General features: G+C 41.7%; 1 protein-coding gene across 3 annotated transcripts; it reads right to left on the reverse strand.

Annotated features, from left to right (window-relative positions):
• Window positions 1-674: 674 nt before the first annotated feature.
• Window positions 675-17,675, reverse strand: mbd6 (methyl-CpG binding domain protein 6). Of its 3 annotated transcripts, none has more exons than XM_031738213.2 (13): window positions 17,463-17,675; window positions 16,279-16,496; window positions 15,157-15,290; window positions 13,290-13,392; window positions 12,653-12,833; window positions 8,539-10,968; window positions 7,150-8,159; window positions 6,480-6,588; window positions 6,183-6,328; window positions 4,637-5,404; window positions 4,393-4,445; window positions 4,149-4,215; window positions 675-2,436 (listed from the first exon to the last, which is right to left on the reverse strand). In XM_031738213.2, the coding sequence occupies exons 3-13, from the start codon at window positions 15,270-15,272 to the stop codon at window positions 2,365-2,367; spliced, it is 5,055 nt and encodes a 1,684-aa protein (XP_031594073.1). In that variant the 5' UTR covers window positions 15,273-15,290; window positions 16,279-16,496; window positions 17,463-17,675; the 3' UTR covers window positions 675-2,364. The 3 variants fall into 3 exon arrangements, with proteins under 3 accessions (XP_031594073.1, XP_031594074.1, XP_031594072.1); XM_031738214.2 differs by having other exon boundaries at window positions 12,662-12,833; window positions 17,128-17,675; XM_031738212.2 differs by having other exon boundaries at window positions 17,128-17,675.
• Between the last annotated feature and the right edge of the window lie 217 nt (window positions 17,676-17,892).

Genomic DNA, 17,892 nt, shown 5'->3' on the forward strand with positions numbered 1-17,892 from the left:
AAGGTCTGAAAACTGCTGTTCACAAACGCTGTCCATCTAATCCGACTGAGCTGGAGCTGTTTTGCAAAGAATGGGCAAGGATTTCAGTCTCTAGATGTGCAAAGCTGGTAGAGACATACCCTAAAAGACTGGCAGCTGTAATTGCAGCAAAAGGTGGTTCTACAAAGTATTGACTCAGGGGGCTGAATAATTACGCACACCACACTTTTCAGTTATTTATTTGTAAAAAATGTTTGGAATCATGTATGATTTTCATTCCACTTCTCACGTGTACACCACTTTGTATTGGTCTTTCACGTGGAATTCCAATAAAATTGATTCATGTTTGTGGCTGTAATGTGACAAAATGTAGAAAAGTTCAAGGGGGCCGAATACTTTTGCAAGCCACTGTATATGAGCTATTTGCAGGGTTCCGGTATTGTGCAAACTCACTGAAATTGAACTGTTTTTTCTTTTAGAGAAGTCACGTATGTTACTTATATATATATATTTTTTTCTATGTTTATGTTACATCTATCTATCTATAATTTTTTAAAAGATATTAAGAAAGTGTTTCCAACAAATATTCAGCAAAAGATTCTGTGTGTGCGACCTGAAGGAATATTTTAACACATATCATATCATATTCAAATATTCAGAACACAAATCAGCACAAGATACATGTATTTTTTGTAAATAGTTTAATATTAAATAAAAAACGACTCCCATATAAAAAAAGAAAGCTACAGTCCACAATTTAATCGTCTTTTTTTTAACATAAGTATTGAAAGCAAGGGGTAGAATGAGAAAAATACTTAATTACAATTCCCAGAAAAAATTCACAATTCATTGTTTTCTCTCATCTGTCTCTAACAATATAAAATCAAAATAAAACACATTAACTGTACATATGTACAAATCTCCAAGTGTAGAAATTGCATAATCTGCTTTCTTTTTCACTTTTCTTTATTCTTTTTTTTGTTATTTTATTTTAAATACAGCTAGAGATGCCAGTACTCTCAGGGGCAGGGCAGTGTGTGGAGGAGAGCTCAAACAGTGACGGGGGAGACAGAGCAAGGATATCACTCCAAATCCACAGTAACACACGGACTCAACAGATCCACATAAGACATTATCGCTCTCTGTGTTTTAAGTATTCCAGCCATCCATTCATCCAATCAAAGGACATACAGTACTTTCTGTAAACACCTGGTTCCTGTTTAACTTCAAAATTAAGCCTCTTTATTTTATTTTTTTTTTTTCAATAGACTTATCTCTTGGCTGGGTCTCATCCCATGTAAGTCACCAGAGCTACATGTAATTCTTCACAGTGTCAAGTAACACAGCATCTGAAATGTAAATGGGTTGCCAAATTATGACAAACGGCACTCGTGAGTTTCATGAGTTGCACTATATTTGTTGCCTGTTTTGCAATTTTTACAAACATCAGTATGGTTGGAGTCACTGGGAACCCTGGAGCATTGCAACATGATTCAAGGTTGTACAAAACAACTTCAAATTAACGTTTTCTGTTGGTTTAACATGGAAACCAATACATCTCACATGATATGTGAAATTATATTCAATGAAAAACTTTCCTGTTTGTAATCAGCCACTGATATATACTACCTAAGAAACCTGATTGAGTAAACCAGACTAGTTCCTTGGTTTATCCCACAAAGGTTATAACATACTTTGAAGAAAAAAAAAAAAAGTCAAGTTTTTTTCCTTCTTGTAGTCTCTTTCAGCACCTTCTGAAAACCTGGAACATTTCTCTAAAATACAAGCACAAAGAGACGTTCATCTTACTAAAAAGACAAGGTCTCACTGAAATGAAAAACGGCCTGACAGTGGGGGGCTCAGCAACAGCACTGTTGTCCAACACACACACACACAAACACATAAAAGGACACACTCATCCACACGTGTACAGACACACTTTCAACAGAGAGCATCGTTCAAGTAGATGGGCTTCGTCCTGACTCACAGTAACACACTGATGAGGAGAAAACATTACTCGTTTGTTATTTTCATGTTTTCTCATTGATATAATTCTAACACCAACCTAATTGACAGATCATTGTTCACAATGTAACGCAACCATTATTTTGTGACCTAAGAGAAAACACAAGTGAAAAAAGTATCCACAAAATCTCTCTTCATGTTTTTCACCTTTTGAAATAAACTCAGACTAGATCTTTCTCCTATCTGTTCATAGTGGTTGCCATAACAATGGTTGACATGACAGCATCATATTAGTGCAGTTGATTTTTTTTTTTAAGGTCTAAAACAGTAGTGATGAGGTTGGAGAGATGGAGGGGTATACAGAGGCATCTGGTTGCCTTTCATTGGTGAACAGCTCTGAATGATGGCACCCTCCACCAATCACTGCCTTTGAGACCTGGCGCCTCGTCGCCGCCTGCCGCGCACTGACCTCTCAGGCTTCAGCAGTGCTGTCTGGAACGAGAGAGAGTGTGAGAGAAGAGTCACATCAGGCTCATATCTTTGCAGCTGCCAGTGGTGGAATGACTTTGCACTGCAGTCAGAACTGCACAATCATTGAGAAGACTCACAGCACCAAACAGAAACTGCTCCCTTCAGCAAATCCTTTACACTGAATCCTGCACGTCAAGCTTGCACAAACCAAGCCCCCCTCATGTCTTGTTGTTGGAAAATCACGACTTTAAGAGCTCTCTTTTTACAAATATTCAGAAAAAATATATATCAAAGTTTCAGTTTCTACAGTTATCAACAACTCAATCAGTTAATGAAGAACGTGACATTATATTATCTGATTTATATGACATAATGTGATATCATTGAAAGGCCCTAACACCCAAGAGTGCTGAATATTTTTCTTAAATGCTGGTTGTTAGTGGCATTTCTTGTGCCGCATTGTCATTACTGTGGTATTTCTATACTTCAAGGATGAACAAATTAAAATACTTGGATTCACTGCACACCACCTATTTGATGCTAATGAAGACATCAAATAGCATTATATTAGCTTCATTGTTCTTTACACCCATGCTAGCAGCTTTGAGAGGAGTCAAAGGATTTTAACGGTACCATCAGGGCTGTGCGATATGACCAAAATCTCATATCCCGATATAAGACATCTATCGTTCCGACAACGATATAAATCACAAAAATTTAACATTTTCTGTAAATTCTGTGAATCTCGGGCAGCTCAACTTACGTGAAGTGTTTTTATTTTGCATTTTATTTTTATTTTATTTCGCGACACCACGAAACAAAAACGATAGCGTAATATGAAACATTTTTATATCGTCATCTGATATATCGTTATATCAAACAGCCCCAGGTACCATGACTCTGTGACAAATGCTTATCGATCATTGGTTCTCTACTCATTATATAGTGTTACTTTATTACATTTTGTATTCACTCATATTATAGTGCCTCTCTTCCATTCTTCACCTGACAAAACAAAAACGAATACATATTTTACTTTTATGCCATTTCCTCTGTGTGGTTTTGAGTGCCTATTCCACAGTATACAGACTTTGGGCAAGAAAAGATGTAGTGCATGATGAAGTTTTATTCGAGGTGTCAAAAGATTGCTTGTGTTTCCAGCCTTACATACAAATGATGTGTGGCAATGAGCACTGTGACCATTAACTCTACTGAAGTCAAATCTCACTTCAAAGTAAATGACTTAATCTTCGTGGAGATCAGTTTGTGAGATCAAATGTCTAAGATAGGATCAATAAACAGGAAATCTATTACTTCTTTTCTGCAGTACTCAGAGAAGAAATAAAAATATAAGAGCTTGTTGATACTTGGGTCTGATTAGGCCTCTGGACCCACTTGTTACCAGGTTTCAGATTTCCCTACAGACTGTTTTAACAAGTACATGTCTCAGTGCTGCCAACTCAACAGCTGTTGATAGATTTTCACCAGAAGCCATGCATGTTAACCTCAAAGTGTGTTAACATGCAACTCACATATAGTCATTTAAAACATGCCAAACTGTGGAAAAGTAACAACAGCAAATACCAATAGCTGGGGGAAAACAAGGCCCTTCTTTAAGACTGCAGAGTCTGACTAAGAACATTTGAATAGAACTGGTGAGAGGTAAACAACAACCAGCCCTTCTGATAAAGAACAATAAATCCATGAGTCATCGAGAGGGAGACAAGTCTTACTGTAGCCTTGGTTTCCTCTAGTGCTGTAGCATCCACGTCTCTGAAGTCTTCTAACACATTCTGAAGCCTGATAAAGTAAGAAACGCATTAGTATGCACTACTGTATGCCAAATACACCTGACAGGACAGTTATTATAGAACTGCATGTGTGAGGCACTCTGATTTTTACTGGAAATTGAATTATCCAGGCAACTTTCTGTATCGAGTATAACTGAGAAATTAACCATCTTAAAAGGAATCTTACGTTTGTTTCCTTTTCCTTCCTCTTCTGGCTCCACCCGCTGCTCCTGCTTGGTCCTTTGTGTAACCAGAAATAATGTTACAAGGTTATTATGATTAAATCATGCATCATTGTTTTAAATTTCAGCTACTTAAATCCATTAAAAGTCTATAACCAACCATTGTTAAAGTCCACATTCTGGTGTCTAAAAGAAGCAAAAACATTTTTGCCTTGGAGTATAAAGGAAACAGAAGACTCGGGCACTCACCATTCCCTGTTCAGAGTGCAGCAATGTCCCAGTTGTCTCTTCAGTGGGCCTACTATTGCATTCATCCCCAGGACTGAGATACCCTACTTGGGGAAGATGCCCCTGCCTATCCACACCTGGATCTACATAAGGGCACATAGATGCAGCAGGCCCAGCACAGTCTGTCTTGGCCTCCTCCAAGTATATAGGTGGAAGAGGAGGTTCTGGGTGAGTATGTCCCTCTACCATAACTGGTTTCCTTTGTAAGGGGGACACAGACCCATCTTCAGTGGGTTTGGGTGTCCCTTGGGCTGGAGAATGGGCTGCTGCTTCCAGACTAAGTCGGGATAAGTCTGGGTTGCGTAGGGAACAAGCCCGCCGTGGGCTAAGGGAAACTGGGGCACTTGCTTGTGGCAGAGTTGGGACAGTTGTGGACGGTGTATGGTGCTCCACAGGAAAAGAAACTGGAGGTAAGGCACAGAAGGGTGAAGTGGGGTCAGATGGCCCCAAATGGGCCCCATCTTCCTGCTCTTTAGCACTGACTTGAAGAAAAGAGGTATAAATCGTGTCCATGAAAGAAGTATAAGGATCAATGACAGATCTGCCCTCAGATCCTCGCTGAGAGGCTGGAGTGGATTCTTGGGCAGCAGCTGGAGCTAGAGCTGGAACAGGACTTGGGATCACTTCAGGAGTGATTTGACTGGCTGGCATGTCTTCCTGTGGGGCAGGGCTTTGAGCGTCCTGCAAGGATACTGGCTTCTCTCCTTCTGAGGCTGGAGCAAGGTTCAGCTGGAGGAACAAAAAGAAAAAGATATGTTAAGTAACTTTCAAAGATCCTGAAAGTATTAGAGAATTTAAAATGTGTTTTCTCTTTGTTGCAAAATTGCCTAAAATTGCCTCCATTTATATATGAATATTCAACTTTAAATTGTCTTTAGATTTTCTTAAAGGATCCAGGGGAAAAACAAATCTGAATCTTTCAACATCTGATGATACTGAATTCAGTGTGTATAATGTAACACTTGTCTGAACGTGGGTTTAATTTTTCACTTACCAAAAAAAAGAAACAATTTTTACACGCTTCCAGATCAAAACACAACAGGACTTTTTTTAAAATAAATGAAAACATTTGTAAAGTATTGATACAATATGAGAAGAACTCAAATTTTATAGAAAACAACACGATCCTCAAAAGTGAAGCTTAATGACACAGATGTTGCAGCTGATATAATCTGCAGCTTCTATAGCTGAAACATTATAGTCATTCCTAGAAAAAAAGTTAGTATCTTAACTTTTTGGACACCATAGTTCACTGATGAAAAAAAAACAAAACTTTTTTTTTTTTTTAGTGAATCTAGGAAACACCATTTCTCAAATTGCGGCACATTATTTTGTGTAGCACATATGCATTCACATTTACCCACTTAGGGTTTTATTAACAAATGCAACATGGTGTTTGCAGCTAGAGGAAGGTTATTATGGAAAATAGCAAATCCTTAACACTAGTATAAACAGCAAAGAAAGGATAAAAATGCTGTGTTCTCCAGACTTCATGCTAGGTATGTACCTGTATGTTGTTGAGTAAGTTGATTGCTCCATCATGGCCCTGTAGCAGTGGCATCCCCAAAGCAGAGGCCTGGACTGGTGGTAGGAGAATGGAACCTGCTCCAATCCCCACAATGTTATGGAGGCCTGTGAGGCCAGGAAGATCTCCTATAAAGCAAAAAATACACTAATACACAGTGTATAAGAAAATACTGCTACAGAGTCCCTGCAGAGTTTAAAGTTTAACACTGAAAGGCAAATAATATTTATTCCTAAAACAATGACAAAGACGTATAATACAGGGTGTGTGTGAACTCACCTAATATAGCAGGGTTCAGCAAAGTGGGGAGTAACTGTTGGAGGATGGGGTTGTCCTTGCTTTGAAGAGATACGGGTATGAGCGTGTCAACACCAGCATCTGTGGGTACCTGAAGTGAATATAAAGGTTTGGGGTTTTAGATAATGAATTATAAAATAAATAAGGTATGGCTGAAAAAAACCAGGAGACATAAATAAATTCTTCACATATATTAACTTTCAGTATAAAAAAAAAAACCTTAAAAAAAGTTTTGGAGAATGCAGACACTGCATTTTTGCAAAGGCTGAAAAGAACACCTCCCACTCCTTTTCACACATGATCATGATCATGATCATCATCATCATTATAATTATTATTATTATTGTTGCGTTTCTTCTCTTAGTTACTGTTGAGTGTTTTTTCTATGTTCATATATTTGAACTATAAACAGGATGAAAAACTATCCATTCGTGCCACATGCCAATGGGTACATTAAAACAGAAAGACTGTAACCAAACCAACTGTAAAGTGTGAGGGTTTCATTATAAAGCAGGGTAGCAAAAAAGGAAAGAAATTTTGGAAACTAATGCAGTAAAAAACAATGGAGGAGTTAAGGAAATGAGTTTATAGTTTTTCCAAGGGAAACTAGGATGACCTCAGAGGAAAGAGCTATAGGAAATCGAGAGCGTACCTGAGGTTGGGTATGTTGGGTTTGCTGTGCAGGAGCTAATTGGGTATTGGGAGGCGGGTGGAGCTCAGCAGAGCTCAGGGCAGCAGTGAGCAAGGCAGGGCTGAGGGGCAGGAAGGCTGCAGAGGGAGGAGGAAGAGTGGCGGGAATGAGTAGAGACTGAAGGGCTTGGATAGAGCCTTCAGCTCCTGCAGGAATAGGAAGGAGGCCCTGAGTGACCTCCAAGAGCCCTGGCCCAGTTAGGGTTGATGGGTCCAGCAGGCCAGAGGTCTTATCCAGACTGAGGCCCTCCAATGTAGTAGAGATCTGCTGTGACTGCTGGATAGGAACTTCCAAGCTGACCTGGCTCAACTGACCCAGCGCAGATAGAGGTAACAAGGAAGCCTGCTGTTGCAACAAGGAGGCCATTAGCAGAGCGTGAAGGTTGGGTTTTTCTGTCAAATCAGCCTCCTGCCCTGCAGAAGGGGCCGACGCTGGGGCTGGAAGTGGATTCAGCAGCCCTAAAAGGTTCAGAGGGAACTCCCCTTGGGCACCACTCAACAGGGGTAACAAGGGAAACAGATGATTGTTGTTAATCTGCAGTTGCTTTTGTTGTTGGTCTTGGTTTTGCTGCTGTGCATCTTCTTGCTGTGTTATCAGTAACTGCTGCTGTTGCTGCTCTGACTGCTGGTCTGACAGATTATGTGGTGGCTGCGGTGCAACACTGGCAGGAGGTACTTGTGCATGTTGTCCTCCCAACCAAAGGCCCCCTAGGGGCAATGAAGCCAGGACTGTGGGGTCCAGGACAGATGGTACTCCTCCTGTAGACGACAGCAGCTGGAGCAGCTGCTCTTGGTTCATGAAGGGAAAGGCCTCTGCCAGACTTAAAGGAGTGGCTGAGTCACCTACAGCTGAAGGGTTAGGAGGACTGTGATTCTCTCCTTGACGAGAGGAGCTAGTGAGCCCGGGACTGGTGGCTGGAGGTTTGGTCAATGTGGAGATCTTTGGGTCCCCAAATTCAGACTCCTCCGTTCCTGTGGGAAAAACAGCAATTATTTAAATCTGTTTAAAGTGACTAACCATTCAACACATTTTTATATGGATCTCGTGCTGGATGGTATGCATCAGTTATAATACCCAACTACAATGCTACATTCGCTTTACAAGTTAACAACAGCATACTCTGATTCAGAGCAACAAGAAAAAAATAATGCACCCCTTGTTCTTGACATATATAGCTCAAAAAAAATAAGGAACCATTTGTTTATCACAGTATAACCAAGTAGTTAAAATTTAGGGATATCAATCTGTCCAGTTAGACAGCATAAACCAAGGGAGGAACAAAAGGACCAAGTCCAGTGCCCCACAGACTGTCAGAAAGAGACTCTAGAAGCATGAGCATAACATCCTCACCTGCAGTTTGATTTCCTGGGGAAGACATCTCAACATCAGAGGTATGGCTGGAAGAGTTGCCCTCCCCTTGGGGAACATTAGAAGATGCTGCGAGAATGGCCAGGACGTGGTTGCTAAGATCTAGAGGCTTTGGGGAAGTGGATACCCCTACAGGAACACTGCCTTGAGGATGACTAAGGTCCACTGACGTAGGTTCGTTCTTACTAACAATCTCTCTTGTGACAGTGCCCTGAGGTGAGGCAACCTGTAAAGATGACTGGGAAGCAGGATCTACTGAAGGAATGTGATTATCGGTTTGTTGATGCTTGCCAAAGGAAGATGGGGGTGTCTGCTGAGATGGGCTGCTGCTGTTGTGGAAATCTGAGTTTGGTAACACTGTGCACGAAGAATCTTTTTGAAGAGGAGTTGACTTAGTGGACTGAGGATAAAGATGAGACTGCGCTGATGTGAACTGAGAGGAGGGGGGAGGAGGAGAAAGTGGCTGTGGACTCAATGAGGGAGAATTAGTGTTATCTGTTCGGCAAGGTGACCGAGTCGGCGAGTCCCTGACATTAGACTGATGGGTTGGAGATGAAGGTGACTGCTTGGGGCTCTGTTTATTAGTGTGTCCACCTCCTTCAACAGACACAGATCCAGACTGAGCTAAGGCAGAGCTGGATGCTGAGACTGTGGCCTGCACATTCTGCAAACTGAGCAGGTGTAACAGGGCAGACAAAGGCTGGGTTGGAGGATCCAAGCCAAGAGGGGTGGCTGTGGGTGTCGGTCCTGTAGTGAAGTCCAGGGCCTCATTTGGGCGCAGAGGCCTGGAAAGCTGTGCCGTCTGTCGAGGAGCAGGGAACCTGGGCATCTGCCCAGAGAGGAGTTGATGATGGTTATCTGACATGATGGCATTCTGATTCTGCACAGCTGAGGTAGAGGAGGAATGCGAGGAGGAGGAGGGGAATGAAGTGGACGAGGAGGAAAGATTGATAACTGTAGCAGAAACAGCATCTTCTGGTGGGGTCTTCCGCAGCCCATTACAGAGCTGCTTGGTGTCTGTTAGCATGCTGAGGACTGTGGGAGATCGACGTTGCCGCTTCCTATACGATGTGTTACGCTCTGCTGATTGTGGCAGATGGGATGAGGAGGAAGCCAGGGACTGGACCAGAGAGTGTGATGGAGGAAAGAAAACAGTGGAGGCTGCTGCAAGGGAGGGATGGGGAAGCCTAGAAGAAGCAATGGAGGAGGGAGAGTGGCTGTTATGTAAAGTGCTGTTTGTTACCTTTGATGCCTGTTGCTGTTGTGCCTCTTTCAGGACCTCCAGAGAAGAGGCCAAGGTCACTGCGTTGCTGGCCACATTTGAGCTCTGGCCCTGGGTTATCTGGTTAGCCAGCTGAGCCTTGGCAGCTGCAGAGAGGAGGCTACTTGCAGGGAAAGAAGCTGGATGTGGCAGCTTGCCCTGATGGCTATGGTGGTGGTTCAGATATGGCCCCAGAGGTAAACTAGAGGGCCCTGCAGAGTTCAACCCAAAAACTTGTGATCCTGCAGTGGAGGTTGGAGTCTTTGAGGGCTTTGAGGAAAGACCATGAGGGTTACTACTGCTTTGGTTGGTCAGTAAGGAGGGATTATTAGGGTTTAGGAGGTGGTGATTATTAGTGCTGCTATTGCCTGAGTTCTTAAACTGCTCCAGGATGTCTTCCAGCTTGTATTTGGGGAGCTGGGGGCTGGGGTTTGGGGAGCCACTGGGAAGTGGGGAGTGTGGAGAGGAAGAGGTAGATTTCCTCCTCTGAGGCAAGTTATTTCCCATCAGCGTTCCTCCTTCTGCTGCTGGTAAGCCTCCTCCCTGCTCAGACAGAGAGGATGGAGAAGCTGATGGGTGGCAGGAGCGCTGGTGTGGAGACATAGACATGTTATGGACAGAGGGAGAGAGGGAGGGTGGGGTAGAACCTCCCACAATTACAACATGAGGATGATGAGGATGAGTCTGTGTTCCTCTTCCTCCTCCACCAAGGGTAACAGGGGACGAGGGGGGAGGTGAAGAGAGGGGTCCTAGCCGAGGAGAAACAGGAGTCTCTGGGGTTTTAGGTGTTCTTTGACCTTGACTGTTGCTTTGAGGAGTGGGAGTACGGGGTGACCTCTGGGGGGTGCTGTACGCTGGAAATGAGCTGGAGGAAGAGCTGGAAGATGCTGAGAAAGCAGGATGGTGAAGTCTTCTAAAGACATCTAGTGGATAGTGAGAGTTTGTGGCTGGGTGAAGGACAGAGGAGGAGCCATTGTAAGGATAAATAAAATGGTGAGAGGATTTAGGACTGGTGCAGGGATTTGGGTGAAGGTTGTTCTGGGGTCGAGCTGGGACTGGATGGAGTTTGGGACAGAAAATGCCACGGTCCTCTTCTTCACGCTCTGTGGATTCGCCCTTTGTATCACGACTGTCCACCCGATTGCTCATCTCTGGAAGTGGGAAGAAAAAATACAGCTTGTTACTCCATTTTCCCGAGACTGCTAAATGCTAAATTACAGAGTAATTATTGTGAAAGACAAATCTGCCATAATTTCTTTTCCCTTTAATGTCTGAACTGTGATATAATTGCCAGAAAATTCATTTTTTAAGGAGTGTTTATTGAACAGTCTGACCAAAAAAAATTAAATATAAATTTGCATGACTTTTAATTCATACATTTTTTTACATCTGTCAATTTTGTGCAATTTAATTGCTTAAAAATGTATTGTGACATTTATTTAGGTTTTTCGATACATTTGTTGTTACAGGTTGTAAAAAGCATTTAAACAATCAATTTTTAGTAACTGAGGTAAATGGCGTGCAATTTGTTTTTTTCTAAAAATCAAACGCTGAAATTATAACTAATATGTGCAGAAGACCCTTTTACTTTTGTTATCCAATGGTTGCTGAATAATCAGAATGGAGGCCAAGCTCTGCAATACAAAATAGACCAAAACCATATAAAATTAAATAATCTAGAGAAAAGTGAGCAGTTATCTAACCAACCAAAATGAGAGAATTTATGCACAGATGTGCATTAATGAAGGAATATAACTGCACAGAGTGCATAGGAAAGGCCTGGTTCAACAGTTGCTCCTCACCACCCCATGTGACTTTCTCTGACTTGTCGTGTATACAAGGAGTGTTAACACTAATAACACCATACTAAAATATCCAGTTCACATGACTTGAGTCAGAGCAGCTCTGCCCATTCAAATAATTCCTATTTTACCCAAATTTTTAACAGAATTGAAGAGAGTTGTGTCTCAACACTGATTTTTACCAAAACACGAACAGTTTTTGGGTGAAAATAAGAAACAATAAAGTGGAGGAAACAAAGCACGCCAGAACTGGAAATCATCGTTTTCCTGAATCTCTTCTGTTCTTAGGGTGAAAGGACACCAATACTACAGCAGTTTCAATTCTGTGTGGCTGACAGCTGCTGCATTCAACAACACAAAAAGATCTACAAGCAACAAATTTCCTTTCAAACCACACCCACCAGCTCCCACAGGATTTCCGGCAGTCACTGGCTACTCATGCAGATGGCCAAACCCACTCCCACATGCATCTCACAGTCAAACACATGTGATCCATAATATGGATGCAAATTCATGTGTGTAAGGCTGTGGCTTAAAGTGGAATAAATTGCATCGAAACATTGTGGATTCTGTTAGAGTTTCTCTGATATTCTACTAATCGAAACAGAGTGCAAGAGAGTAGAGTGGTGAGGTAGAAGGAACTGGATTTGAAGGCTGACTTGAAGACACTTTATTAATAACAGCCTCTTAATTTCATAAATGAAATTTCCTCTTTAATTGGTTCTACGATCATGGTAATAGTGAAATGTGTGCAAAGTCCTTTACCTGATGTTACTGCTGTGCACACAACACTGTCAACATTAAAGGCTGTGAGGGGAACCTGTCAACATCACCCATAGAGACTTTATTCAAAGAAAGATTAAAACTCAGCATTTTCTGATTTTCAGCTTTTCTTTTAAAGGAAATATGTAGAAATTAAGAAAAAAAAGTATCACTCTTTAAAATGTTTGTTTTTTTATTTTATTTGATATTATCTAAGAGCAAACTGATAAATGAGTACCATGCCTCAAACCTACTGCATGTCAGTGCTCACCTTGGTTACCTGGATGATGAAAGTTGGCAAAGGGCAGCTGTGAAGCCTGCATACTGCGACACAGGGCAGCCATTGCCACCACTTTCCTGCGATGATTACAGAGTTTGGTCATGTCCTGCTCTGCTTTGCCCAGTGGCTGGCTGTGCTGTTCCACCTTCACACCCACTGTGAAATTGAAAACCTGCACGACAGCAAAAAGGAGGATTAGACAGAATTCAGACAAAACTTTATGGAGAATATGTAAATAGATTTTCTCTGTACTTTTATGCAACTGTTACGCAGTAGTTTTTGCTTCCCTTAAGTATGTGAGGTTCTGTTTTGGTCAGGATGACGTAAATTTTGTTATCAGAGGGTGAAAGCGAGGCCCTGTGCAGACATCTGTGTCCCAATCAATTTGTTGTGACTAGTTAAACAGACAAATCTAACTAGACATGCTTCCTACAAGTATTCTCCATGCCGACTAGGAAAAATGTACAACAGCTGCTTAGCTGTGGTCCACAAGTTTGACACACTCACACAAGAATGAGAGTGAGATTAACACCACAGAGCTTATTAAATCTAAAACTGTTGTGTATTGCCAAACCTTACTAGAAACACACAAATCAACAGCACAAACAAACTGACAGACTGACAACACCTTGTTGATGATGAGAGGACACTCGAGGCCACATTTGCAGGTGCCATCAGTCATCAGATAGGTCTTGACCTCTTCCAGATTGGACAGGGTAGTGCCACTGGGACTACAGGAAGAAGGCAGAGAGAAACTGTAACAAATGAGACACAGTTAAAGCACAAACGCTGTCCTGGCTCTGAACCTAACACCAGCCAGTGCAAAATGTCAGAAAAATGCAACTGTGGGTAGAGTGTAAAGGGGTGGACAATGATGTATGACAGGAGTTGTTCAAGGCCAGAAGAAAATTGAGCGTGACACATAATCGCAAGGCATCGATGCCACAGAAGGCTCCACTGCAGCAGAGAACTTTTCCTTTCAAGAATCATTTGAAGGCATCATTATGGTGCAGCTGAGCCAAATCAATTTGAGCCTCAAGCTGAAGCTGCAGCTCTCAGAGCAGAGACATGTATACTGTTCATTCTAGGGAAGCGTTTGCCAACCTTTAATATCAACAAAGTCATTCATGAACAACTTTTGAGAGACCAGCCATTTATGGGTCTACATCCATACTAGCCACTGGTAGTGAGGTTCAGCAAAACTAGGAGTAAGGTGTCAGCTGATAAACATAAACTACTTGTGCATTTTTCAATTCCATCATAACATTCATGCAGTTTGTGTTTTTTTCCTGGTTAGAGCCATGGGGAGCTAATGGAGAAGGGCAAGAGAGCTACAGGCTTGAGACTCCCAGTCAAGGAGTAAAAGTTTCCCTCCTGACTGTACGAATGTGCAGAAGATAATTATTAAAAAAAGGTTTAATTCAATCCAGTTCAATGACAGAAACCACTAGTGTCATCTGCAAACACTGCTGACCCATATGAGAGTCTGAAGGACACAAATCCACTCCTGTGGTGCTTCTACACCTGTAAAACGCACAAACTGGCCCAATAATTAAAAAATATTCCATGGAGAATTAGCAACATATAGCATAAGTTCCTGTGAATCGTTAAGTCTCAATCAGGGTATATTTGAAAAAAGGCAAAGTTTCAGAGTCTTGCTCCAGGGCTGGGGTGTCTGGCATTAGATGGGTTACTAGTTAGTAACGCAGGTTATGGCTAACATTAAAGTGAACAGTTAATTTCAGCCAAGTTTCTTTCCAACTCAGTGGCTAAAAAGTATGAGTAATGAGTAATACAAAATTTCATATTTATAATGTCATATTTTATGTCTAAATTCAAGCATGATCCAAACCACTGTTCAACAAAAATATTGGTATCCAAATGAAAATACTTTTTTCTCTGCCTCAGCTACCCAGTATTTTAAGGCAAGGGGAATCCTTTCACAGCAAAAGAAGAGGGCAAGTGTGGAGTGGAGCACACCTGCAGTAAATCAAAGAAGTCTTTAGGTGATCTTCAGGATGAACGACTGATAACAAAGAAAAAAATATGTTTCTCTTTGGTAGAAACAACATAATATATATATAGAAAGCCTAAATCTGTCAGTTGCTTTTGAGCCCTCACAAAGACCTGGTATGCTTGAATAGATGAGTATTTAAAACTACCAGAATAAGAATAAATAGAACCAGAATAAGTGCTCCCCAGAATAAATAGAACATTAAAATGAATACATTTAATTTTACTCGCTTTGCACTTCCTAAAAGTGCAAAAAAAACATTTTCTTGTCTTCTTTGTTGTCTATAGCTAGAAACAAACTTCAAAAAACGAATCCAAAACTGCAGTCATCCTGCCAGGTAATATCCCCCAAAATTTGTTGGCAAAACCAGTACTGTCATTTTTCAAGAATACATTATGTAACAATTATTCATGGTGTGCTTTCAAAATCTGTTGCCCAACTATTAAAAATCAGCAAGTTCATGTGTGTGGAACCAACGTACCTGACATAGAGTACCTGCCCTCCTTCCACTCTCCTCTGCCAGCCGATGGGGACGTGTATTGCAGTGGTGTGGACCCCATCCTTGTCCCCACTGACAGTATCACTGCCTCCCATCATTTTGTAGCCTGCCAGCACCTTAAAAAGCAGGAAGTGTTAACACATCTTGTCTTTTAACATAAGGAGGGGGGTAACATGAAGGTATCATGTAGTAACAGTTCAGCCTGTCAAGAGTGGACCCAGGGACTCTGCTTCTAAGGAAAGTTTAACTCTTGTTGTATCCTCTACTGCACAACTTTACTTAAGCACACGCAAAAAAACATCCAATGCTAAAAGGGGGGAAACAGTTGTTTAGTCTCAGCATCTATTTTGGGTTTCAAGCCATCTATCCTGCCCCCTCATCCTGCTATCTCTACATTATCCGGGTTGTCAAGGTTATCTATACTAAAGCCTCCATGAACCAGATGCTTACTCATCCCCACCACTTTCATCTGGGACTTTTTGGAGTCTAACTGGAAAAATAGTTCAATTTGTCATGCTTATGCTACAATAAATTTTGCTCTTCTCTTCTGAAAGAGCTTTCCTCATTTAACTGTATATTGTGCAAGTATCAGGGAAGTTCACTAAGCCTGAGTGAGTCACTGAAAAAAGTAAACACAAAAGATGGGTGAATGTTTCTGCAGTAAAGATCTTGCGATCATTAATGTTTTATTTCAACCAACCTGCATGCTTAATGTTGAGGTCACATTCAGCTTATTACACAACATCAAATATCGATGTCGGATATCAAACATTACAAAATGTACCCTATGCATGGTGATGAAATCAGCCAAGATCTGAACTAAAGTAAGCAGCATGAACAAGGGAAGCACTGCAAATTAATTCCACTCTACTAATTCAGCATCATTTCCTTTACTTTTTAGCTGTCATCTGTGTGTCAAAAAGTTCTGGGAAAGTACCCTGCAGTTTCTTTTCTTATGTCTGTGCTGAAGATAATACAAGCCCCTAGAGAATGAATGTGATGTAAACATGTTGAAAAGGGGGAGTGGCCACAGCAAAAGAAAGGTTTTTGGTTTATTATCAATGTAAAAGTAATACCAAGACAAACAAAAAGAAAGTTGCATACCTTGTCATCTTTGGGAAGCCAGGATCTGTTTTGGCTAGAGTATCCACTGTCCAGTGTACATGCTGGTGGGTTAGAAGCACACTGCCAGTAAAACCTGACTTGCCCAAACACCTCGACTTTCTTCAGCTATGAGGCAGATCCCTCACTTAAAGGATGACTCCTGCAGATTTATTAGTTCAGTTCACATCAGAGTAGGGATGTGGGTGAAGGTGGAGAGCCTGCAAAGAAAGGTGGAGGTGGATTATGTAATCTGGCAGCGACCCCCGCGGTAAAGATATCGTGCAATAAACCTATTCTGTAACTGATATGATCTAAGCGTGTTTGAAAAACGACTACATCAGATGTATTAGTCTTCTCCAGAAGAACTTCAGAGTAAGCTCTAGCTGCTTTGAAGTAGAAGGGTGTGTTTGCCTAGGCCCGTAGTTTACTCAGTGTTTAGCGACAGTATAAGCAGCTGCAACAACCAACTCCGAAGCGAACACCCTGGCACATGAAAGAGCAATTAATATAGCTCTGAACTGATGTATCCTTTTTTTTCTTAATTTTGTATCATAAATTGCGTAAAGTATGAAAAAACATCCCACAAAGTACACGGCTCATACACGGCAGCTAGCGTCCAGGCTAACAGCTAGGCTAGCAAGCTACCCTACTTTGTACTGTGTTGTCGTGACAGCTGTCAGGCGCACAAAACACTCCAATACAAAACTCTTGCCCGTTAGCTGCAGTAACAACATACGACCCACGCACAATACCGCGTTGTGAAAAAACCTCTTATAAATCGGATACCTACATCACACTTTACTTATTGATATCCGTTAGCTAACGTCAATAGTAGCAGGTCCTACCAACCTTTTCTCTGCGTCAGGCTCTGTGTTGGCGAAGTTTTGGAGTCTTGGCTTTTCTGGCTCGCGGGAGAATCAAGAGTTAGCTGGCTAGCAAACGGGCTAGCCAGATAATGTTTTGAAAACGGCTGATACTTTAATAAATGAGCGCAAAATAAGTCATTGTGTAATCCAATTCCCGCAGCGGTGTGCTCATTCAGCTCTCAGCATTCATACAACGTCTGCCAGTCCGACTTAAAAACAAAGGGCAATAACGCTTCATTTTACTGCGCCTGGGATCTCGGAGCTAACGCTGCAACCAGCTAGGCTAGCTAGCCAGTCAGCTAACTGACTGAAATTTACTTGATTGTGGAGTGTCCCGACAAGACTGAAGGATGTCCCGCTCCCGGTCTGCAGCTATCCGGCCGTTGTTTTGCTCTCTCTTCTGCTAAACCGTGGAGCTTTCAAATATATTCCGACAACCATAACGGCCCATGTAATCCCCAGTTCACAGTTGCCCACTGTTTTTTTTTCTCACAAATTCCGAGCAAAAAATAATGGAGTTTTTACTGTTGAGCATGCGCATTAGACGCTTAAGGAATATTGTACCCGACATGCAACGGGACCTTTGTAGTGTTCCAGACAGACCTGAATGAAGCTGTGTTCAGCTCCTTGACAGAGGACATGATAATGACAGAATAATAACATGTGTTCACTTGACAATAGTGGATTCACTTCCGCCTGTCTACACTGCATTTGTGGCCCATATCACGAAATTTAAATGAAAAGTTAA

This window comes from Oreochromis aureus, linkage group 20, assembly GCF_013358895.1.
Source record: "Oreochromis aureus strain Israel breed Guangdong linkage group 20, ZZ_aureus, whole genome shotgun sequence".
Taxonomy (NCBI): Eukaryota; Metazoa; Chordata; class Actinopteri; order Cichliformes; family Cichlidae; genus Oreochromis; species Oreochromis aureus.